Source organism: Xiphophorus maculatus, chromosome 11 (genome assembly GCF_002775205.1).
Source record: "Xiphophorus maculatus strain JP 163 A chromosome 11, X_maculatus-5.0-male, whole genome shotgun sequence".
NCBI lineage: Eukaryota > Metazoa > Chordata > Actinopteri > Cyprinodontiformes > Poeciliidae > Xiphophorus > Xiphophorus maculatus.
In genome coordinates, this window is record NC_036453.1 from 22,584,475 (window position 1) to 22,608,740 (window position 24,266).

The 24,266-nt window shown below is 37.6% G+C and overlaps 1 protein-coding gene across 1 annotated transcript in view; it reads left to right on the top strand.

Annotated features, from left to right (window-relative positions):
• sez6 (seizure related 6 homolog) overlaps window positions 1-18,040 on the top strand; it is a 113,828-nt gene extending 95,788 nt beyond the window's left edge. The window contains exons 10-18 of the mRNA XM_005803614.2: window positions 9,557-9,753; window positions 11,156-11,350; window positions 13,116-13,307; window positions 13,433-13,627; window positions 13,814-13,852; window positions 13,954-14,062; window positions 14,155-14,251; window positions 15,561-15,631; window positions 16,957-18,040. Coding sequence (XP_005803671.1) covers window positions 9,557-9,753; window positions 11,156-11,350; window positions 13,116-13,307; window positions 13,433-13,627; window positions 13,814-13,852; window positions 13,954-14,062; window positions 14,155-14,251; window positions 15,561-15,587 — 1,051 coding nt within the window. The 3' untranslated portion in view covers window positions 15,588-15,631; window positions 16,957-18,040. The remainder of the gene's footprint in view (window positions 1-9,556; window positions 9,754-11,155; window positions 11,351-13,115; window positions 13,308-13,432; window positions 13,628-13,813; window positions 13,853-13,953; window positions 14,063-14,154; window positions 14,252-15,560; window positions 15,632-16,956) is intronic.
• The last annotated feature ends 6,226 nt before the right edge of the window (window positions 18,041-24,266 follow it).

The following is a 24,266-nucleotide window of genomic DNA, read 5'->3' on the forward strand; positions in this document are numbered from 1 at the left end:
TAAGTGAAAAATAACCCATAACCTTGATTTCTTTTTACGGTGCATTGATCATTTCTCCAAAGCCAAAAAACGATTCAAGTGTTAGTATAGAAATTCAAATCTTGTCTCATTATCCTGTATAGATTCATCCGCTTGTTTCGGATGAGGGATTCAACCATTTCAGCATGTGCATCCGTCTTGACACAAAACAATACAGCACAAGTGATTTGTTTTATTGCTCAAAGCAGTTGCAGAGGCACAGCGAGAGGTTAAAATTAAGCTGGTAGGAATTTGCCTGAGGTCCCACCAAACAACGACTGTGGAAAGACTCAGACTGTAACTGGTGTACTGGTTGCATTCCTCGTTTACACAGGCTTCTAGTTGATTCCTTCAAATGCTATCTTTTCCATATCCATATTTTTTTCTTGAGGACACAGAGAAATGTCTTCTATTGCAACAGACCACTGTTTTGTCTAGTATTTGTTCCATAAATCCAGCTCTAAACAAGTATTTTTCATCCGCTTGTTCATTATTTCTACTTGTACGGCATCTGAAATTTCAGTCAGAAATGTTGAACATATCGAGTAGGTGGCGACGTCAACATTTATGAATGCCCAGTTTAAAAGAAGAACTGGGCATTCTTCTGGTTTAGGAACCAGGAAGGTTCTGCTGAATGTCTGAAGTCTAACAGATGATTTTATGATGTTTACCGGCAGCCTGTGTGAAGGCTGCCGGTAAACATCTTAGGCGAAACAGCTTCAGGTCCCACCACTTTCGAGCCTTGTCTTATTATTATTTCTGTGTTTTTATGGCCTACCTACTGAGCAAAAGCTCTGCAACATCGCTAGATCTACACATTGACCTGATTTAGAAAGTCATAAGGTTTACAAAAAAAATCAGTAAATCATGCAGAAATGCTAGAAAGATTACACCAGAGATTATAGTCTGCTTCATTTGATTCAGTATGAATTAATTTCCACTATTTTTCATTTATAACATATTTGAGCTGTATTGTACTGGAGGATGGCAGATGACACACATTTTAATCTAATGTGTCATGAAGCATTCGAGCAGTAACACTGAATGTGCAACGACTTCCAGATGCTTTCCTGATATCAAAAGAGATAACGTTCATTTTGTTTGCATGAAAGGAAAATCGTCTGCTGTTGATCATTCATTATATTTCCAAACAGAACTACATCTGCATACAGAGGCAACTGTGCTCAAGCTGCTCTTATGTAACACAGCAATGATGCAGCACTGGCGGAATATTTGAAAGTAAAGACTTAAATTTGTATTTTTTTTAATAAGTCAATACTTATTTACCAATGTAAATAAATCCATGACCACCTTGCAACTTTGCATCTCAGCTCCAACATGCCTGAGTTACTGACAGAGGCCTGCTAAAGAGCCATTCATTTGATCCAGCTGTGTTTAAAGGAGGGCGCTCTTAAGGACTTGGGTGCCGCTGACTTAAAGTGTGTATTTATTTAGATAATCTAATCAAGATTATCTAAATAATCCAAAATTCAATTCCAGATGTTCCTTGTTCTTTTTTATCCTTGTCAATCTCAGCTGAAGTAAGTCTATATTTAGATAAAAACCCATTTAATAAATGACCATTTTTAAAATTAGGTCCCAAAATAGGGTCTGGATGGTGGAGCAGTTGGCAGCATTATTAAGTTGCAGTAAAAATTGTCTTGGGTTTGAATCCCAGCCTGGGGTCTCTGGATGGAGTCTGCATGTTTTCCTTGACCATGTGTGGGTTCCCTCTAGGTACTCCAACTTCCTCCCACAGTTCAAAAACATGACTGTTGGGTTAATTGGTCTTTCTAATGTGGCCTTAGGTGCATGTGTGTGTGCATGGTTGTTTTGTGTGTTTCTGTGGCAACCTGCTAAGGGTGTGCCCAACCTCTTCCCTAATGACAGCTGAAGACAGACAACAGCCACTCTACAAGAAAAGGCAAGGACGAAAGTTGGACGTACCAAAACATATGCCTTTTTAGCCTAGATGGCTATGAACAGTTTGATATTATTCAAATGTATTTTCAACTCCAAAATGCTCAGTGGGTAACCTCATCTCAGTATTGACACCTAACGCAAACTGTGGTCTTGAAGCTCACCTTTTCCCTATCCTTATCCAAAAAGAGAAGAGGGTTTATTTGTTGGTTATTAAATTAGATATTTTTTAAGACCAAATTCAAATATGTCAATCAGATGAAAACATTTGCTTTCCAAAATAAGTTTGTGCATAACCCAAAATATTTTTGGATTGGGGAGAGTTAAATATTGCGCGAAGATCCTGAGCAAGACTAAAGCAGTGTTGGGCTAAGTATTGACAATATTCTTTCATATTTTCCATTCTTTTCATTTATTTCAATAATTAATTTATTTGCAAAACAAAATCTAATTTTGTTACCAAAAGCTGTTTGATGAAAGCAGCAACAAGATTTCAGTTTTTGCTGAACAGCCATGTTAGTGGGAATTGTAAAATCATACCATAAGGAAAACAACAGAATTTTGAAAGACAACGGTCAAAAGACAGGGAAGAATTATACCTTTGAGGTTGATTTTCTTTTGCTGGTTGAATTAACACAAAACAAACAGATACATCTGCACACCTCTCAGTGACATTTGTGAAGGACATGATTTTCCTAAGCTATCTTTCAGGCTTACAAGCACTAAGATATAAGCCATCACATGGATTTTTCCACAGAATAATAGCGTGAGTCATACTAAGAAATAGTACATGGTGTCTTAATGCCACACAGGGCTTTGTGTGACCCGGCATCCCTCTCTGTTCTTTAGGTCAAGATTAGAACTCTGATAAATGTCTGATGTTGAAAGTCTAGCAGGGTACTTCGGATAACAAAGCTCAGAGAACAAAGCATATGTAAACAAGTTTGGTTTAAGGTAATCTGATTTTCATTCAGGGATTTCTCTTTAAATTCTACCTGTTGGATGTTTGTTTTAATCTGGGCCACAAGAGGCAGCTCACTGTAAATTAATAGCGCAGCGTCCAGCTTTAGTTTATCTCAAAGTCGGTCAGGCGTGGCTGTCGTGGCAGCCCCTCTGATCCCCACAGACCCCACCGTTACCTCTGTGTCCGCTCCGTTTAGCTTGAGAAACAGCATTCCTATAGGCTTGGTCAACACGCAATTTGTGTCAAAGTGTGTTTGTGCGCAAAAGGCTCTTGTGGATAAGAGCTGTCTCATTATAAGGGTGGGAACACACTTTTCCGCATTAATGAGAATGCTTTCTGTGTTATCATTCATCACTGTGCCTGTGCTGGCAATTACAAAGGAGCAGTGTGCATAATGAGGACTGATTAATTAATTTAGGCCAAACAGGAGGGCTGGCTCTTTGCTAATTAGTGCGGAGCATGGCTCGACCAGGAGCCAGAAACAAGAGGTTACAGTTGATATTCCCACCTGTAGGATACACCTCAGTAAATGCTTCAAATATAGATTAACATTCCGATTGCACTGCGTGCACCACTTAAAGTAGTGTTTATGTATGTTTACTGACCAGGAACAAGGGCATTTTAGTTTGAGTGGGTTGCATCCTCTAGTGGAGTTTCTGAGAATTACATGCTATCCCATAAGTCAGTGTATATATGGGGTGTCTTTGTGTGCTTCAAACTTATGTGAAGCTACAAAAAAAAATCTAAATGCATAATCTCCATGTTAGGAAGATTTAGAAGCTTTCTCCTAAAAGCGTGACAATGAAAGCAATTCCTATTCTGTCCGAGTTGCTGGAGATTAGCTGTGGCTTTTCTGAAGTTGTCAAGTTGGTGAAGGAGACAAATGCCTAGAGGCCTGTGAGAAGCAACTGTTCTCTCCTCATCCTGTCTGCTGAGCTGAGTCGGTGTGATTGGTATGCAGAGAGCTTCTTCAAGTAACACGGCACTCCAAAAGTTTGAAAAGGTCAAGACCGTGTTTTCAAACTGAAATATTTCATCAGATACAGTGCCTTTCATGACTGCTCATTAATATGTTTTGTCACCTTACAACTAGAAACTTCAGTCACTATATTTGGATTTTGTGCATCGGACCGACATTAAGTAGTGCATAATTATGAAGTGGAAGAGGACTTTTAAGTTTGAAGTCAGGCAGGACTTTGTTTTCCACCCTCTTTACTGTTGCACTTCGAAATAAAATCCAGTGGAACTAATTATCTTCAGCAGTTGGTTCACTAGTTAAACCTTGTGTAAATAAACATAAGCTGTGAAAGAATCAGAGGTATATTAGAGAAAACTAGTCAACAAACCACATTAACATCACAAAAGAAACACCAGACATGTATATAGATAGTTTTGGAGAAGGTTAAATATTAGTAAGGTTTAGAACAATGTCCAGGTGTGCTGTGATGGCGCAGGGGTTAAGCTCAACATGCCTGTCGCAGGTTTGATTCCCGGCCTGGCGACCTTTGCTGCGTGTCTTCCCCCTTCTCTTATTATTCACTTTTCTGTCAATTCACTATCAAATAAAGGCCACTGGAGCCAATAAAACCTTTAAAAAATGTCCTTCTTAAAGGACAGTCTCCTTTAAAAGGAGTTTGTCTTTCTGAAAGGAAAGACAGACTCCTAAGGTTTGTCACAAAACATGTGGAAAACACATTAAATGGGTGTTCTGATCAGATGAAACCAAAATTTATATTTTTGCCAGTATGCAAAATGCTATCTTTGCTAGGAAACTAATGCTGTGCGACATCCTGAACGCACAATCACTATTGCAACGCACAATAGCATCGTGATTTGAGGATGTTTTTCTTCAGTGGGAGCAGAGGTTTTCCTTCCAGCAGAACAAAACTCCCCTGAATAAAGTTTAGCCATCACTACACTGATGGTGCTTGGTGGTGCTCATGTTCATGTTTGAGAATGGCTGACTTCTCAAACATGAAAAGTCCAGATTTAAATCTGAATAGAACCTAACTTTCTTGACATCCTAAAACACTTGTGACTGTAATTTCAGCCACATGTGGTTCCTCAAGGTTTTGATTCATGGAGGCTGAATAAAAATGAATGCCACAATTTTCAGATGTAAAAATGTTTTTTGAAAACGTAGCAAAATTGCGTTTTGTTATTTAGCATAAAATCTCAATAAAACACAATAAAATTGTGAAAGGACACAATGTGTTCAAGGGGCATTAATATTTTTCCAAGGCACAGCGACAGCACACTAATCAAATCTTTTTCTTTACATTTCAAGGAAGTGCACTTCAATTTTGTGTGCATGTTATTTTGCTTCACTTTATTCCTACGGGTCACTCATTATCAAGTCATTCTTGCCGCTGGCTGCTTCCAGGTCATAGACGGTGGCCCAACAGTACTCCAGTAGTCTTAAAAGAGCCACCTGCCAGAGGTCTGAAAAGGCACTACACATTTCTATTCTTCTGTTCTGGCACCATGATCGCGGATGCACTCAAAGTGGTCTGTTAAGTTAATACAATCAGTCATTTAAACCTCCAATGGTGGCAAAATTCTAAATTATTCACAGTGAATGGAGGGCCTTCTTTTAAAAGAGATAAAATGCCATGACTGAAGGTAATCACTCGGCGAGACTGCCAACTGGCAAACAAATGTCCTTCCCTCAAGTGTAGCCTGAAATCAAGGGGAGCTAATTTTGGAGGCTAAACAATAAAATGCTGAGAACTGGGAAGCCTTGATGACATAATCAGCAGGTAGAGGAAAGCGAAATAATTCACTAAGAAATAAACCAACTTGTTGTGTGTCTCACAGACGTTGCCCGAGGTTTTATTCTGACTAAATACGACAAGGCCATCTGGAAGGGCAGTTAACCTGCAGACCATGAAAGCACCACTGATAGAGAAAAGAAAGGAGGAAAAAAATCACCTGTGGCTGATATTCCAATAGGGGTTTAGATGGCTGACTGAAATCAGATGTTACACAAATGTGAGGAAAAAGTAAGCTGTTGAAATTTGTACCTTATTCTGTTGAAAAAATCGAAAGGAAGATTTGATTTGCCATTACAGTTCATTCACTAATAGCAGAAAGACACGTCCAGATTAGAGATTTCCAGAGGTGCTCTTACTGCAGTGCCTTGCAAAGGTCTATATTTTCACTGAAATTGTAGCTACAAGACTCTGCTAGGCTTACATATCTTTTGCTGCCTCTAACATGTTTTCTTCAAGGATCACCCCGGTCTTATCTCAATCCTTTCAATAACTCCCATCAGCTTCCATCTTCCTGCTGAAGAAAAGCATCCTAACATCATTATGATGTCACCACCATGTTTCACCATGGGGCTGGTATGTTCAGTGTAATAGGCATTGTTATACCTTCATCAAAATATTCCACTTCTACGGTTTGTTTCAATGGTGTAAAAAGACAAAACCATACAATAACACTCTGGTATCACTGTATTGCACCTTTGACTAGTCAAATCAAAAGATTTTACCACGAGTGCCACACCTCTCACACACCATGTGTTCCTGTGCTACAGACACAATCAGCAATAGAAATATCACCACAATAACCAAAGAATAACATAATTTAATCTCACGCTATAACCTGCTGTCTACTTCAATAACTACTCACTCGCCTCCAAATGCTGGATGCTCAAAACTAAACGATGTTATTGTTTGCTTTTTAGTTAATTTGGCTAATAGTTAGCTGAAAACCTGTGGACACTCAAACAGCACTAAGATGAAATTACCAGTCGCTTGATATTTGAGTGTGAAAAAAGAGAGATGGTAATATCACAGCAAAAGTAACATGGCAGAGTCGACATTATGAATTCCACCCTTGTTTCCAATATTCATGCTCTCAAGCCGTTAAAGGCAACACAAATGACAGGAGTTGATATTACACCAGGTCTCCTTTATTTTTTATTTCACATGGGTTAAAAAGTTACACACGTTGGGTATAATTGTGTAATTTAATTACACACAGATGGAATATATTTCGTAATTATCTGACTTCTAAAGGCAATTCCTTTGGATTTAATTTAAAAATATCATAGTAGATAATTTCCTTCCAAGTCCTTCCAAGTTCTACTTCCAAGTCCAAGTAGAGGATCACATTTATCCTCTACTTGTTGTTGGTCTATCACACACAATGCAACTAAATACATTAGAGTTTTTGAAGAGAATTATGGCGTGTGAAAACATCTACTGTGCACTTTATTATTTATACAAGTCAGAAGAAGTACTTTGCAGCACAAGTCAATATTGTTATTAGTTGTTTCTGGTACAAGAACTTCATCGAAATCTCTCCAAAAGTAAGTGGATTTACTTTTGCTTTTGTGGCTCTGTTAGGACTACTTTACATGTTTATGTGCCATTGATTCTTACATCACAGCAAGTCTCAGATTTAACAGCACGGCACTTCATTTGTGACTCAGATGGGTTTTGGCAGCAGTGTGCTGGCTTTGTAGGCAATTCCTTGCAAATTTGTTCGCCTCTGACAGACTGATGAAATGACTCAAGTGGTCAGCCAGCCGAGTGTTGGAGCTTTCCCACTGGTTGTCCCCTCATTAAAAAAAGGTTTTGGCACAGCTTCTTTTTTTACCACAGCGTCTGTGTTGCACGAGCCAACGTGATCTCTCGGCACATGCAGACTCCGCATGCTATGACGATGATGAAAAGAACTGGATGTTCAAATGTGCAGCGCTGCTTCACAACAGATGACGCCAACAACCCTCGGTGCATACACACGCAGTGAGCCTTTCGAGGAAAGAGAAGCCTCTGGAGCTGTCAGGTCTGGTGTGTGAGACGCATGCAACTAATAATTTGTGGAAAGTATTGCAATGCTTTCACATGTCCTTGTGCATTGAAAAACAAACTGCCATCTTATGGTTGTATTGACGAAAGGGTGACTGGTCAGAGCTAAAAGAGATTTTAAACAAAGGTAGAACTCTCACTTTCTCTGCTCAAAGCAAACTAGGTCTGATAAATAGATGCTCATCAGCATGTGGTCACTCTTGAAGACAAGCCAAGTCTCCCTTATTGATTTAATTCTGGTCTGTGTTAATAAATTCAAAGCAGACGCAGTTTCTCAATATATTCTTGTACTTCGGCGGTAGCCTGGTGTTAGGTGAGACACATGTGATATGTGTCCCAAAAGGTCTCTTGTCCTCTCTATCTGCAACCCATTTTCAAAAGATAGCATTTGGTGGTATAATTTTAATAGATAAATCCTTATCCTAATACTTACCTGATTTATCTTATGCAACCAATCAATACAGATATATTTTTTGTAAGAACATCTCTACAACTCACTAAGATTTCTTTCACTCATCTAACTTTCCACTCCATACTGTCAAACTACTGATCAAAAGAAGAATTTATTTTTAAATCAATCAGTGATAGCAGAATTCTTTTTCACATTTAAACATAGACTTTGAATTACATTCCCTTGCAAAAGTGTTTTAAAACCTTGTTTTTTGTACTTATTGTTAATTTAGAAGTGACAAACTTCAAATCGTTTAATTGCCACTTTATGTGACAGACCAACACACGTCAGACAGAGCTGTGGTAAAAGGAGAGTGAAAATAATACACGGTCTTAAAGACGATGTGTGTCATACTTGGAAGACAAGTAAAAAGAAATCCACTACTGAAAGCAATCAACAGGGACAAGGAAGCTTCTCTGAATTCAGTAGAAGGTGAACTTAAGGAAAAACCTGTTTGAGCAAAAGATTTGAGATTTCCAATGATCCCAAAACAAACATCCAGAACTACAGTTGAATGGCTTATATCAAAGCATATTTGTGAATTAAAATAGCCCAATCAAAGTGCAAACTTAAAAACTATTGAGGAATGTGAAATTTGATTTCATATATACTTTCATCTAATCTGGCAGATCTTAAGGGTTTTTTTTTTTATTTGTTTTGTTGTTGTTATTGTTTGCAGAGAAGACCTGGCAAAACATTCAGTTTGTACTTAAATGTCCACAGGTGTGGCACTAGATTCTGCAATTACAGTAGAAGGAGCACAGACATGTTTTTGAGGCTCAGTTGCAAATAATATTTCTGAACTGTTTATCATTTTTCTTTCCATGGTGATAAACTGCTTCACCACATAAGAAAGAAATAAAATAAATTGAAATGTGTGGCTTTAACTTCACGAAAAGTAAAAAAAGATTAGGAATACTTTACCATCTAGATAAGATTTCAATATTTGGATTGACACAGTCGGTGTATTTTCATCATGGCTTTCTGTCCCATTTTAACTTTCCAATGTTGATTCTCATCCATGTTGACATTTCCCCACATTTACATTGAATGTTTATTTGTTGTGTATTTGTTTCTTTAATTTGTTCCTCACCTTGGACTCTTCCAATGTAGTCATTTGCCCATACTGTAGATCTACGTCATTATGTTTTGAAGCAATTGAGGCTAGCAGGTTGTAAATTATTTAGTGTTTACTCTGCGCCGTTCTTTTCCAATACAAACAGAATTACAAATTTCAAAGTATTGCTGACGTCACCCTATATCTCCAGTTTCTCCTTTCATTGGCTAATAAACACGTCATTAACTTACCACTCCTTCACTACCACAGAGTTGTAAATTCTTTGTATGTGTGCATTTATGGGTGTGACCTTTTCTTTGTTTCAGTCTCAATCTGGGTAAGAACGACCAACTGACATTCTACGACGGTGACGACCTGACGGGCAACATCCTGGGCCAGTACAGCGGCGCACGGCCGCACTTCAAACTCTACACATCCATGGCCGATGTCACTATTCAGTTCCAGTCCGATCCTGCCACTAACATCTACGGCTACAACAACGGCTTTGTAGTTCACTTCTTTGGTAAGCTGTGTGTGCTCCCTTCCGAATGGAAGTTTTGAAGTTGTTCACAGTTTGTCAGATCCTTCCATATATTTTAATGTATATTATCATTACTTCAAGTTAACATAAAGTGTGTTAAAAACCTGGAAAGTGAGGTGTACATCTGTATTTAATGCCCCTGAGTCAATATAATGTTCAACCAACTTTCATTTTAGTCAAAGGTGCAAGTCTTTTGAGGTGTGTCTATTCCTGAGACCCAGAGAAAAAAAAGTTTTTGAATTTCTTTTTTTTTACACTACATGACTCTTTGGAGTGAAAAAACATCACTACAATTGAAAAAATTTCAAAACATGTTTTTATTTATTTTTTAGAGTATGTCCTTTGGAGAGGACATCGGGACTCTCTTGTGGCAAATATGAACACATTTCGAGGCCCAGGATGTCCTCTCTAAGGACATCTAAGGACAGGATTTAACACAGTGGCATGTATGGTTTCAGAGTTATGAACAAAAAACCTATGTGCTCCACAGAGGACAAAAATGTATTGCTGGGTCTCAGGAGGCTATAACAACTTTCAACATTGCCCCTTTTTTTTTTTTTGCAAAATAGCTTCAATGAACATTATCTATCCCCAATATTCCCACAGCATGTTGTAGCCACCACTATGTTTGTACACATTAATGGTGTGCTTAAGGTGATTTACACCTTTAGATTTCTACCACAGTGTTTGGAATATACACCAAAACGTTTCATCAGACCAGAGCACCTTTCTATGTGAGCTTGCATCCCCACATGGCATGTGAAATATGAAAAAGGTCAAGGGGTTTGAATACTTCTCCAAGTCTTTGAAATATTTTTCTAAAGGAACTGTTGCTTGTAGAATGTTTAAATAAAATCAGTAACTTAAAATTAAACCATCTTGGACAAACCCCCACACCTCACACAAAGAACAAGTGTGGAATATATTTTTGAGGCTGAGGGACGGAATGTAACCGTTGCCTCTATCCTCCCGTCTCCTACTGTGCTGCTGTCAGTCTTTTTGCTTACCTCAGATGCACAAAATTAAGCATCACCAAACAAAGAAGCACAATAAAAGCGCAGACATCAATATCAACCGCCTTTACCCAATGTTTTTATGCTTCTGGCCATCTATGAAGAGACTGACGGCTGCCAGATTACGTGCTGTGTTCCTTCCAGCACATCACAGTCTTCTATTTAGTTTCCTCTCCAACAGTGGCTTTTTAGACCACAGCAAAACACACACAATTAATTGTGCTGTCATACTCCTTCCCTCCAGAGGCTGTTGCATATTAATGCTTCACTCTCCTTAAGGCTATTCTGGGTTGTATTTTATTATAAAAATGCTTCAGTTTGTCTAGTACAATTTCTTTTTCTTATTTGACCCACTACTCAATTGTTAACAGAGGTGCCAAGGAATGACACTTGTCCTGAACTGCCAGAGATCCCCAACGGCTGGAAGAGCACATCCCACCCCGATCTCATCCATGGCACAGTGGTCACCTACCAGTGCTACCCGGGATATGCGTTGGTAGGCTCTGAGATCCTCATGTGCCAGTGGGATCTTACTTGGAGTGGCGATGTGCCAAAATGTGATGAAGGTGAGACGAACCCAATGGATGTCTTCTTAGTTATTCATATGGTACATAATTGATATACTCTGAGGATGTCTACAGTTCCATTTGCAAAAGGTTGTGCAGAAGTCATTCAGACTCTTGAGCTCCTCCTTATTGCCACTTATCTACTTCTGCATGCTTTGTGCTATTTGAGCCATTCAACTTTTACCATATTGTGCTCATTCAAGACGGTTTATGGAATGTTCAGCTTTTGTAATCATCTTGGGCCCCATTGAAATGAATAGACTATCCCATAATTGCTGAAAAACTGTGCTAAAAACTTTGCGCTCTTTCACAGCTAACTATTTCCACATACTTTCACATATAAATGCCATTCAAACTTTAAAATGTAGTCATATCCTTCAACTACTTAAGCTACTTCTGTTTACTTCAGCTTCTTCTATCTTTTACAGATTTTATAAAATCTATTGTCAAGTTTTTGTTTGCATTATTCTCAGTCTTCAGAAAAAAAAATCAACCCTATTTCCAAACCTCCTAACACTTTCTCATAACCCTAGATTTGACTGTATTTTCAACCCTAATTCCAACTTTTTGGTTGGGTTTGAAAAAAGGCAGTTTCAACACACAAAATCAGTAAAATTAATAAACTAGATGTCTTTATCCATGAGGAGATAGTTAAGATTTCTCATTGAAGCTGCCAAACACTGGTGGTTAGAAATACATCATGTGTCCATAGGGATCAACTCCTTTCAACTCTACCTGTCATTACATTGGTCACTATTCCACCAAAACAAGGTTTAATGGTGGAAGCCCAACAAATTGTACATCTCTCCTGACTTTTTAGCCAATTCTTTAGAGAAATATATGCATCATGCACTAGCTATTGCTGACTCTTCCTTAACTGAGAGCTAAAGGATTACCATTATCAAGCCTTCATTGCTTTGTGAAGAATGATGAAACTCCTTCTAGAACAAGAGTCCTCAAATCCATGCCTCATGAGCCTTTGTCCTGCAATGTTTGCATGTCTCTGGTCCAGCACATCTGAATCAAACATCTGATTTTACCTCTCAGTATTCAGTCCTGTTCACAATCTCTTTATTTGACCTGTGTTGAAGCAGAGCCACATGCAGAAGTTGCAGGACACTGGCCATTGAGAACTGAACTTGAGTCTAGAACTAGTCTTCTGTTCTAGACTCTTCAAAATCAGCAACCTGGATCACCCAGTTTGTGACCCAAATTTGGTTAAAACTATCAAACTTCTGTCCAAACATCCTAAATCCATTATTTGTATTAATGTAAAATCCCAAAGGTTTTTTTGTGTGTTCACACTCCCAACATTTACAAAGAGACTTTTGGGTCTCTTACGGATACTTGGGGCAAATCATTGAGAAGGCCAATGAAATTGTATGAGACTAGAAAGGGTTTGAAAAACTAAAATAATTTAGAAGCTGCTTAAATTTACATGAGAAAATGTCTTAAATTTTTAAAAAATATCTGCTTCAAGCTGAAACGTTTTGCAAGGTCCCTCTCTGCGAGTGTTTTTTTGACATTAGATAAATTCTTTTTTAATTTTTCATTACAAGTAGCGTGTGGGATAAAAACCTTTCAAGGTAATGTGCATTTCAGTTATCAAGTAGCTTAGACATACATGAATGCATATCTAAAAAATGAATATATTTATATTTCGTTTTGGTGATTGTTTTGGGGAATTTGTGACTGCTCCAACCTCATCAGCTCTTATAGCCACAAGCTGTAAACAAGTTATCACTCACTCCTTGTTCCACACCAGTCCTGACGTGCCGAGATCCAGGAAACGTGGAGCATAGTCGGAAGGTGATCACAGGCCCCCGCTTCAACGTCGGCTCCACCGTGCAGTTCATCTGTAACAAAGGCTACGTTCTGTCTGGCTCCAGTCTCCTCACCTGCAACAACCGGGACTCAGCAGTACCCAAGTGGAGCGACAGACTGCCCAAGTGTGTCCGTAAGTTGCTCGCACTTGTTTTTGTTACATTTCCAGAAATCGAGAGCCCACAATTACTTCACGCTGTCAATCTTTTAAAGACTGTCTTTGTCAATGCTTTATTTTTTTTCCAATCCGATCTCCAGCTGAGAAGTACGAGCCTTGCAGAAACCCCGGTGCAGCTTCCACCAGCATCCAGAGCTCTGAAAAGGCCTTTTATCAAGCGGGTGAGATTCTTACGTTCTCCTGCGCTGCGGGCTACGAGCTGCGGGGTGGTGCCACCATCTATTGTGTCCCCGGACACCCGTCACAGTGGAACAGCACTCCTCCTGTCTGCAGAGGTAAAGCGTTGAGTTTTTGCCAAACATTCCCCTTTTTTAACATTTTGTCTAAACATTTAGAGTTGCACCACGGTCTCATATTGATTCTGATGCTGTTTGTACTATTTCTACACCTAAGTGTTGTATGTAGGTGTGCACTGTGCTTTTGTACAGCTTCTTGACAAAGACGATTTTGTGTCTTTGTAGCATCTTCAGCGCAGTATGTGAATCAACGAAAGCTTGATGGTGAGCCATGTTACAAAGAGTCTCAAACCCAGTTAATATTGATGTTTCTTTGTTGCGAAAATTGCACAAAATATTGACTGTTTTTCTTTTTCTTTTTTTAGTTGTTAGTATGGATTACAGCATGGAGGGGACCAATATTACCCTTGCAGTTTTTATTCCAACTGCAATCGTCTTGGTGATTGTTTTGGGGATTTATGTCTACTTTGTGAAGTGAGTAATATCTTTTAACTTCATATACTGTATTTGCAGTCAAAGGAGGCTTTGCAGGATGTTCAGGGTTTTTTTTTCCACTCTTTGCTCAGACTTCAAGGGAAATCTGTCAGGATGCCGACATCATCTCCACCGTATGACAACATGACGGAAGAGTCGGCTTTCGACAACCCTATTTATGAAAGTGGAGTAAGTACGGATGTCATGAGCATGCAGGACGTTGATTCGCAGAACACCAGTGTGCTGTCCTGATCCTCCTCCATCCCGCTGCTGTCATCCCAACGTCATCTCATTTCACGCCAGCAGAGGGCACCTTCACCCTCCATCACCATCAGTATCATCAGTGAGATCAAATACTGAACATTGTGATATCATTTGCCTGTTGGGATATTCCATACTTCATTTCTGTATAGTGGCATTTTTTTTTCTTTCTGTTCCCTATTACATAGGCAGATGTTTTGTTGTTTATTTTGAAGTCATTCCACTTTATCTAACCAGATTCGTAAATTATAATAAACATGGGAAATTTGAGTTGCAATTCCATACTCTGCCTGCCTTTGCTTGCTTACGTCATCTTGCCACAAATATACACAGCATATACACTGTCATGCAAAGGTGGTAATAATAATAACATAATAATATTTAATTTTATTTATAATGCCCTTTATATGTCAAATTGAAGTTTTAAAGGGCAGGTATTCATACCCTTTCAACTATTTCACATACATGTTAGTGAATTACAAAGACATACCTTCAGTAACATTTGTATTCTTTTACATGATAGACCAACACAAATTAGAGTACACAAAATCTTTCATGGTTTGTCAAATTTGTTTGCATTTACATCCAGCCCTCTCACTCCAAAATCACCAAGCAACCAGCTTTCAGGATTTGGTTTATTAAAAGACAAGTCAAAAGTATTGTATTATGGTGAGGTGGAAGGAAGATGATATTTTTAGATTATTTTTTTTTTACTATTACAAATACAAATGCAATCTTTGTCTCTGTGGTGTGTATTTGTATATAGCCCCCTCTTCTCCGATACCAATTACAGTCGAGTACCTATATGCAATCAGATGTTATTTTATCAGGAAAAATGAAATTGGTTGCACTGGATTTTTCTGTTGGTTCTGGAGTAAAAAGGGCAATATACACTGCTCAAAAAAATAAAGGGGACACTTAAACAGGTGTTTCACACTTAAAGTGTTCCCTTTATTTTTTTGAGCAGTATATATGTGCACAGTAGTTTGTTTTAGTACAAAAGTTTAAAAACCATGAATTACTTCCGTTAACTTCACGATTATCCACTAATTTGTGTTAACACGCATTACAATACAGTTTGTGGTTGTAACCTGATAAATCCCTACAAGTTCAAGTGGTATGTATACTTTTACAACTTCTGTTTTAATGCCAGGCTAAACAGCACACAGCTATTGCTGATATTTGTATTAGCAGTTTTAAGCTTTCCCCATTATTCTTCTTTTTTCTGCTTCTGCAGCATTGGCAGACCCGTTGTAGATACTAAACCCTGTCAGTATTTCCACTCTGGCATTACTGCACAACTACAAGGTGAGATTTCCCTCTGTCAAATAAAGCCACAGCATGTTTACTGTCCAGTGATCCTGCTGCCACATGTTTTTAGCTTTATCTATAAATATTCCCACATATGTTCGTTGATCTTGTTGCAGTTTTTATTATTACTTATCTTTTTGGTATTTATTACTTATTGCTAATTAAACTGCTGTAAAATATCACAGTAGATGGTTTTCATAAGAACTGTGAATATATTCATTTCCTAATGTTGTTGTAAATTCTACAAATACAGCCACACAGTTTTCTAGGAGTTTGGCTGACATATAAAACAACAGACCTGTAACAGGTATCAACAGTCTAGTTCAGTCAGGGACTCTGAAATTGAACATTTAAGAATACTTTTATTAGGACCTCTAACAAAAGCAGGAAATGAGACGGGAGCATCCCTTGTTATCTAGTAAATACCAATTATGCATAAATTGTCATTTTAGTGTTTTACTTCAATATAGTTTCCTTTCCTGTTCTTTCTCTTTGATGTTAATCAATCAGTAAATGTGAAAGCAAAAAATGCTTTAATGTTTGGGGAAACTTCAAAGGCAGTTTTTGAAATGGGTATTATGACTCACCACCAAAAATAGAAAAAAATAAATAAATAAATCATGCTAATTGCTTCCAGAACAAGTTTTTATAAGCTCTGCTTGTATGTTCGTTCAAAAGGGAGTGCGTGTCGCATGTGTTATGAGTACTGCTAGTTGAATGTCGATTTCTGGTTTTCAATTTGTAGCAACCAAAAACTTTAATGTTTTTGTTTAGGGAATCTCGAGTACATTTGAGCATGTCTACTGTAGATCTAAAATGAAAACATAGGTGGCGCAAAGCTAAATATGGCTGTTCTTCACTTTAGAATTCAGCTTTTGGAAGTAAAAACCAACATTTATCCTAAATGTGAAAACCCAGAAATTAGGCAATTGGGCGGGCGGAGGTGCAGAAAGAGAAGGTTGCCAAGTGTGCTATTACTTTTGGTTTATCTGCTCCCTTCCAAAGAGTCCATTACAATCAATGGTTATAATCAATAACTCATTTCTGAATTATTTATTGGGGCTTTTGTGTTGACATTACAGGGATAAAATAAACCAAAATAAGTGACCAGAACACTTAAGAATGATTAAAAACACAAACTGTTCAATATTTAAGTAATTTCCTGACAACAGCAGCTTGATTTGTCAAAAATATTTAACTAATCAGCATCATTGTGTCAGTCAAATCATAAAACTGTGCTAAGAATATCTTAATGAAACATATTAAGCTTGAACTGTTACTTTAATGAAATTTTTAATCAGTCATCTCTCTGGTTTTCACAGGACAAAATGAGAAACTTTTAGAGGTGTCCATTTAAAGCAGGAACTGCTCAAGCTTTGGCTTTTGGGACCCTCTCTGCACTCCTCATGGTTATTTGCCGACACTTTATTTGAATCAATATCTACTTTCACCTTCTGCTATGTTTGTATTAATGTAAATAAGTCTCTCTTTCCTGCACAGTCGAATCTGTGATCCTGTTTAACGCCATGGTGATATTTTTATAAAGTAAGTCGTTGATGACCATTGGTGATTGTATGTTTTTAAGTACTTTTCGATGGCCTCAGCGAGTTACATTTAAAGAGGAGGGAAATGGTTAGATTTTTGTTTTGTTTTGGGGGGTTTTTTTACGATCCCCCGACATTCCACAGTTTTTGTAAATTTTATCATGACTTTTTTTTTTTTTTTCGTCTTTTTTCTGTGTGTGTATGGGACTGCTATTTGTAAATAAACTGCCTGTCCAATATGAGTGCCTCACGACTGACTATAACCTGAGAGATCACACATGAAAACATTTGTATGACTTGAATTTAGATTTAACTATCATTTGTTATTGTTTCGGCTTAACGTAGCACTCCACCTTACCTTCATATAATCTCTCTTCAAAGTATTTATGGAAGAATTTTCCACCAGCCGATGTGTGGTTTCCAGCAACATATAGCCTCAGATACGTTTCTCATCCGTCATGAATGCCAGTGTTCTTACTGTACGCCACATCTTAAAATCTGCCTCAAAGAATCAGCAGCATCGACTGGTCGCAGCTCCTGGCTGTGTAAACTCCCTCGTTTTAAAACACAGAAACATAATAATTCAATGATGTTACAAAAATGATTTGCATAGCGCAGTCTGTAAAATAACAAAATATATATATATATTTAAAACTGACGAGTGGCGATGAAGCTGTTTTGCATCTGCTTGTGTTGAATTTGAAGATGGACGTATTTATCTCATCTGTGTGTTTGCTTTTCGCTGTAAAAGCTGTTTTCTTTCAGCCTCACAGCCGCTGCAGCCACACCCAGGAAACCACATCACCTTAAGTGTATATATGATTCCCTGAATAATAATAAAATTAACAATTGTTTTAATCTCTGTCATCGACTCCTTGAGTGAATTTATTTTGTCTACAAGTACAGTACTCTACGAGTTGGAACAAAACTTGTTTAGAAAATGTAATTTTTTATTATCATAAGGATCAGATGTAATATCGGGAGAATTAAGTGTTCTCAAATAGGCTGGGTTTAGTCTAACAGTATTGCTTTGTCTTTGCTAGAAGAATTTCTAGCAAAGTGGCACTTTTTAAACACTAGATGGTAGCAGAGTAACGGGTAAGGCGTAAAGCTGAATAACTGACGTTCAGATCATGTTTTCACATCTCTTTAAGTACTATGCACATTTGGTAAAGTTTGTTTTATTATAATCAGACACTTTAAAAAGTAAATAGTTACAATTATTCAGTGACTAAAAATGGGTTTCAGCTTAAATGTTTATTGAAATTTTGAATGTCGTATTGGATCTATTTTCTCAGTTTATACAATTACAAACTCAAACTTCATTGTGTTCAGGATTTTATGTTACGGACCAACACAAACTACTGCACAATTTCAAATAAAAAATATATATGCTTTCATACGCTTAATTTAATTAAATTCCATTCACTTTATTTATATAGCCCAATTAAACAACACGTCGTCTCAAGTCATTGCAATTCAGTCATGCTCACATTAAAATAGTTCACAGTTACCAAACAGTGCATAATGGTCAGTTGATTATTCAAATTGGCTTAAAGTTTTTTTATGTAAGGAAACCCAGCAGATTGCATAGAGTCATCGACTTGCATTATTCACCTCTACTGGATGATCATGTAAAAAACACACACGCACGCACACAGAAGAAGTGGTGTAGGACCACTTTGTTAATTAAAAGTAAAAAGATAATTGCAGGAGAGAGTGAATGTTCGGTTGTTAGAAGCACTATCTCAGCCAACTTTCCGACAGGACATCAACCTTAAACTTAAAGCCAAATTTTGCAATGGAATGGTTCAGATCAAAGCACACCCAAGGCCTAGTCAAAACATAGACCAAAATTCCAACCAGCATCTTTGCTAGATGTGAAAACTGCTGCTGCTTTACAGCCTGTATGTGTTCAGTCTGACTGAGCTTGAGCTATTTTGTATAGAAGCGTCATGTAGTAGTAAAAAAAAAAAATTGCTATATACCATGTATCCTCTTCCTAACAAAGTTACTCTCTATCATTGTGTTTCTCTATCAAACAAAATCCCCATAAAGGCACATTGCTGAAAGATAAATCATGCTGACAGCAAAACTTTAAAACTAAATGATACAGTCAGACTAAAAAGTTTTTAGAAAGCGTCTAAATGGCTAATCGGCATGTAAAGGCCGGTTGTTTTTATTATTTGAGGCTGCTAACAGAAGCTGATTTGAATCAGATGATTGAGGATCAAAACATACATTTAGCACTTTGAGATTTCTTTGAAATGTAAGGTGCGTTACAAATAAAATGTATTATTATTATTATTATTATTATTATTATTATTATTATTATTATTATTATTATTATTATCATATAACTGGATGACACCAGAACTATTTTACTGAAGATATTATTGCTGCTATTGAACCACGAGTAGATAAATCTGGAAGAAAACAAAATAATAACAATAAACTAAAGTTCTCATCAAATAAAATCCACAAAGTTTGACCTTATTCTGTCTTGACAAGCTGGTCTTTCACTTCGGTCCTGTAGTTTCATTTGCATCACAGTAAATGAGGTGCATCCAGTGAGAGGGAGGGAGTTTATGAGCATGTCACGTTTTTTTTTTTTTTTTTTTCTTGTGCCTGTGTTTATGTGGGAGTCGGTTTATCTCAGCGGATCATTCGGAAGCAGTCACCCATGATTTCAGCTGAGCTTTCACTCTGATGCAGGGGGACGTATAGAGCAGCTTGAGCCATTAAAATGCAAATTTTTTTCAATACATTTGTGTGGAGGTGTGGTGTGCGGGGTGCGCAATTGGCAGTCCACCCATGTATTAACTTGTTTTCTGTAAATTATGTTCATCAATGGCAGAGCAGCCCAAGACATCCACTCTCATAGACCTGAAGTTTGCTCACATGCATATTCTTGAACTTTTGCATTGTATAAATAGTATTGTTAAATGGTTGGGGGGTTTTGTATGCAAAAGTTGGCTTCTCTGATTCCTCTTCCTCAGTCTTGACCCCTTTGTGTGTACGCCATTGTTTTTCTCAAACTGCAGTTTTCAGGAACGCCAATAGATGGCAGCACACTACCAAACCAGATCTCTGAGAAAACGGACGCGCTTGGCATCAAGCGCGTTGCAAGGACCATCTCCCAGCACTTGATGCTCCCACCGTGCACAAGTGGCAGGCTGCGGATGGTTCTCAATTAAAGTAAAATGTGCTGCTCACAATCCAGCAGAGACCAGGATGAGGCAATTAAGCGGCTAATACAGCAGACCGTCAGACCTCCTCCTCTGTGTCGGCTGCTCCGGGGCACGCCGTGCTCACCGCAGGGTTGACGGGTAAATGTAGTTTAATGTAATGACCCGTTCAAAGGGTCTGGTGTGCAGTGTTCGATGAACACGGGGGTAAAGTCAGGACCGGAGTTATGCTTTACTCTGTAAAATATGAGTGCACAGACACTTTAAATAAAAAAAAAAAAAAGAATGTTTTTAAAAAGAAAAAATGTATGTAATGTTAACCGAGCAGATGTTTTAAAAAGACATAATTTCAAATGTACTTGACTTATAAAAAAATAGAAAAATAATAATTTTCTTCCCATTGTTTTGGTAATATAAAACAGATTTTTTATTTATTTTATTTTAAATTTTGATTTAAATATATATATATATATATATATATATATATATATATATATATATATATATATATATAAACATTGATTTATTTATCAATTACTCTAATCACTTTCATTTCAGACTGAAGGAGGGGGAATAGGATTTTTATGCTGTGGAACCTTACTGAGGCTCTATCAATTGCAGAAGAGGCAAAAACTGATTCCAACTGTCCCACCAAAAGTAAAAGCTCTAAAGTCTGTCATTACGTCACTTCTTTTTATGTCATCCTCACTTGTAAACAGTACAGAAGATGTTACTAGAAATGTTACTGGTCATTTGCAGTCGGTGCAAAGAGCCTTTATTTAGTCTGATTAATCAATATTAATTGAAAATTTTCAACATTTTATTTTTAGTATTTTACAGGGGATGCTCTTGTTTTAGCAAGTAGCTTACATCATAACATTTTAATGTGAAACAAATGTTCTTCGCACAATATGTAGAGCCATGTTGTTTTGTTCCCTTAGCAAAGTACAAGTCTTTTAGCTTTCACAGACTAAAAGACATCTGGTGACCTGTTTGTTTTGGTTGTTCTAAAGCATCTTTCTCTTCCTATAGACATTATTATTTACTCACTGCGATGCTGAAAAACAAACAAAAAAAAATCCCTCCTCATCTTCATCTTTCCAGCAGAAAGTTGAGTAGGTATTTAGAAGGGTTCATTATTTTCGTCCACTTTTATAAAACGTTTAATTCCATCTGAAGACAAGCAACCCCACGGTGATGCTGCCACCGCTATATTTTACTGTTAGGTTGAGGTTACGCACACTTATACAAACATTTTTCCACAATAGCTAAATTCTTGTGTTGTGATCCTTTAGCATCAGTGAAATGTCAGAGCCTCCTCAGAGAGAAATGTTCATAAATAATAAAAACGTCAGATGTCATATTTGGACTTAGCCTGATTTATTTAAAAGTAAACACTTGAAAACTGAATGTTACCGATGCAATGTTGCTGAGTTCAAAAGACAAAGAGTGAGCTTAAGAACTTCAGAAGATTCATATGTGCGAATGCTTCACACGAGTGTTTGAATTTCCAAAAGGCAGCAGCTAATGACACACTTTGAAGACATGTCACACTTCTTCCTTTTTAACATATAGATAATGTGAATCTTTTTGGGGCTATTGGGGGGGGTGTGCGTGTGTGTGTAGCTGTGTGTCTCCTTCTACTCTGCATGCAACGTGTCTCGGTCTGCATGTGTGCCGAGGCAGAGAAATCAAATCGGTGTCTTATCTGAGCTTGAGCAAGATAGGCGATGTTTTCCTTTCAGGATGCCGGGCAGGTTTGAGATTGAGGGGTCTGAACAGAGAGGGGACAAAAGCATGCGAGCCAGAGGGCGGAGGGTGGTGGATGAGCCGGTGAGATGATAATGCAGCATGACACCTTTGAAATGAATCTCTGGTTACCATGGCAAAGAAGCAGGATGGGACAGCCTCTCAGGAGCCTCAAATAAAGCCAGTTGTAAATGATGTTTGATTAGTATTTTGATCATGTTCCTGCAGCAAAAACATTTTGTCAGATGTTTGGGCACCGGCTCTGTCCTCACCAGAGGAATTATAATGACCCTCTAAGAATATTTAACTTTCAGACATTTCGGTGGTAAGCGAGGGGAACTTAGCAATGCCCTAAAACAATCTTCATGTGGAAACTGCATCTCAACAACATCAACTAATGTTATATTAAAGCTAAAAAAAAAACATAAAGCTGGAAGCTAGCTCTTGTAAGAAAACTTTGCAGTTTTCCATTAATTTATACAGATTTTTTCACTATATCTATATAGATTTTTTTATAATACATTGTCAGCATGCAATGTGTCGCCTCGCTTATTCATTCCATATGTAAATATGGACCTGACAGCCCTGTTTGTAGAAAGCTTAAGAGATGGGAGGCTTTTGTTTGCCACACTGCAGATTTGGAGGCATGGAGGATGTGCAACGCCTGGCGTCTTTACCTGTGCATGTTAAATAATCTACAGCTTATTTTACAATGAGTAGTGATATTTAATACAATGATTGTCAAATGGAAAATTATACATTTTAAATGTAGAAACTGTAACATTTTATTTGTTGGATATAAAGTTTAATATATATCAATAATGCATGAAAATAAGAGGCAATCTTGAAACAGTGGTTTGATTTATTATGGGAAAAAGTGTCCAAACCAAATAGGCTGCACATGTTCTTTGGAAATATAAGTTCTCACTGAGTAGATAGACACACAAGTCTGATGACTTTCTGACTGCAACATGCCACAGTCTAAAGAAATTAAAAAAAAAAAAAGTTACTGAAGAAAAAAAAGTCAGTAAAATCCTTCAATCTGGAAAGGGTTAGGAAGCCTTCTCTAAGTCTTTACAGCAAGCCACAATGAGAGGATTGATCCCAAAATAGAAAAATGATGGAACAGGGATAAACCCTCACAGGAGTGGCAAGCTGACCAAACATCTGAAGCACCCAGACCTCACTGGCCTCCAGCAATGGGAGAAAAACAAATAGTTGGCCAAGAGGAATACAAAACACCATCTGAAATTTGGCAAAAAAAAAAAAAAAAGAGAAAAAAAATAATAATTTGGGGAAAATATTTAGTGGACCAGGTGATAGATTTTTTTTTTTTTTTGGAAGTTGCAATCACATTTGGAGTAAAACTAAAACAGCATTTAGGGAAAACTAAAAAAGAAGAAATAAAAAATAAATAAATAAAACCTGCTGGTGGTGTGATCATCTGGGACTGCTTTGGATTATTCTCCAGAAATGATGATGCCATCTTTTTCTGTTCTTTAGCATAAAGTCATAATGGAGAATGCCTGACCTTGAGATCAGTCATACTTTGATCATGCAGCTGGACCAGTGAGCTCACCTCTAAATGTTTCAGTAGGATCAAAGTAGATGTTTTGGAGTGACCTACCCAAAGTCCACACCTTCATGTGATTGAAACATTCTTACATGATGGGTTACAGTTATTTAGCAAATAACAGAGACTCTCCAGTGATTGTAAATATTGGATTCCTTTTATACCAGGTAAGAGAGGCACAACTAAGTTGAAAACTCTTTCACATAGATCTAGTTTGGTTTGGTTACGTGTTTGTCCTTTAATCAATGAAATCATTATTAAAAAACACTATTTTGTTTTTACTCTTTGTTTGGTGATCTGAAACACTGAAGTATGAGAAAGAAACAAAAACAAAACACGAGACATCTGTAAGAGGGATTTTTCCCCCCCTCTCTTTACTTTATCACTGCTCTGTGACCAGAACAGCTATACTGAGGATCTCACTGCTGTCTCTGCACCTCTCTGATTTCTTCTCTCAGCCATGCCAGCAATGGACTGCTTACCAAACTGGAACTAATTTTATCTGACTGCTATCTGTCTCCATCAATTACACACTCGGCGCCTTCGTGCCCTCCTGCAACCAAACAGTGAAACACATC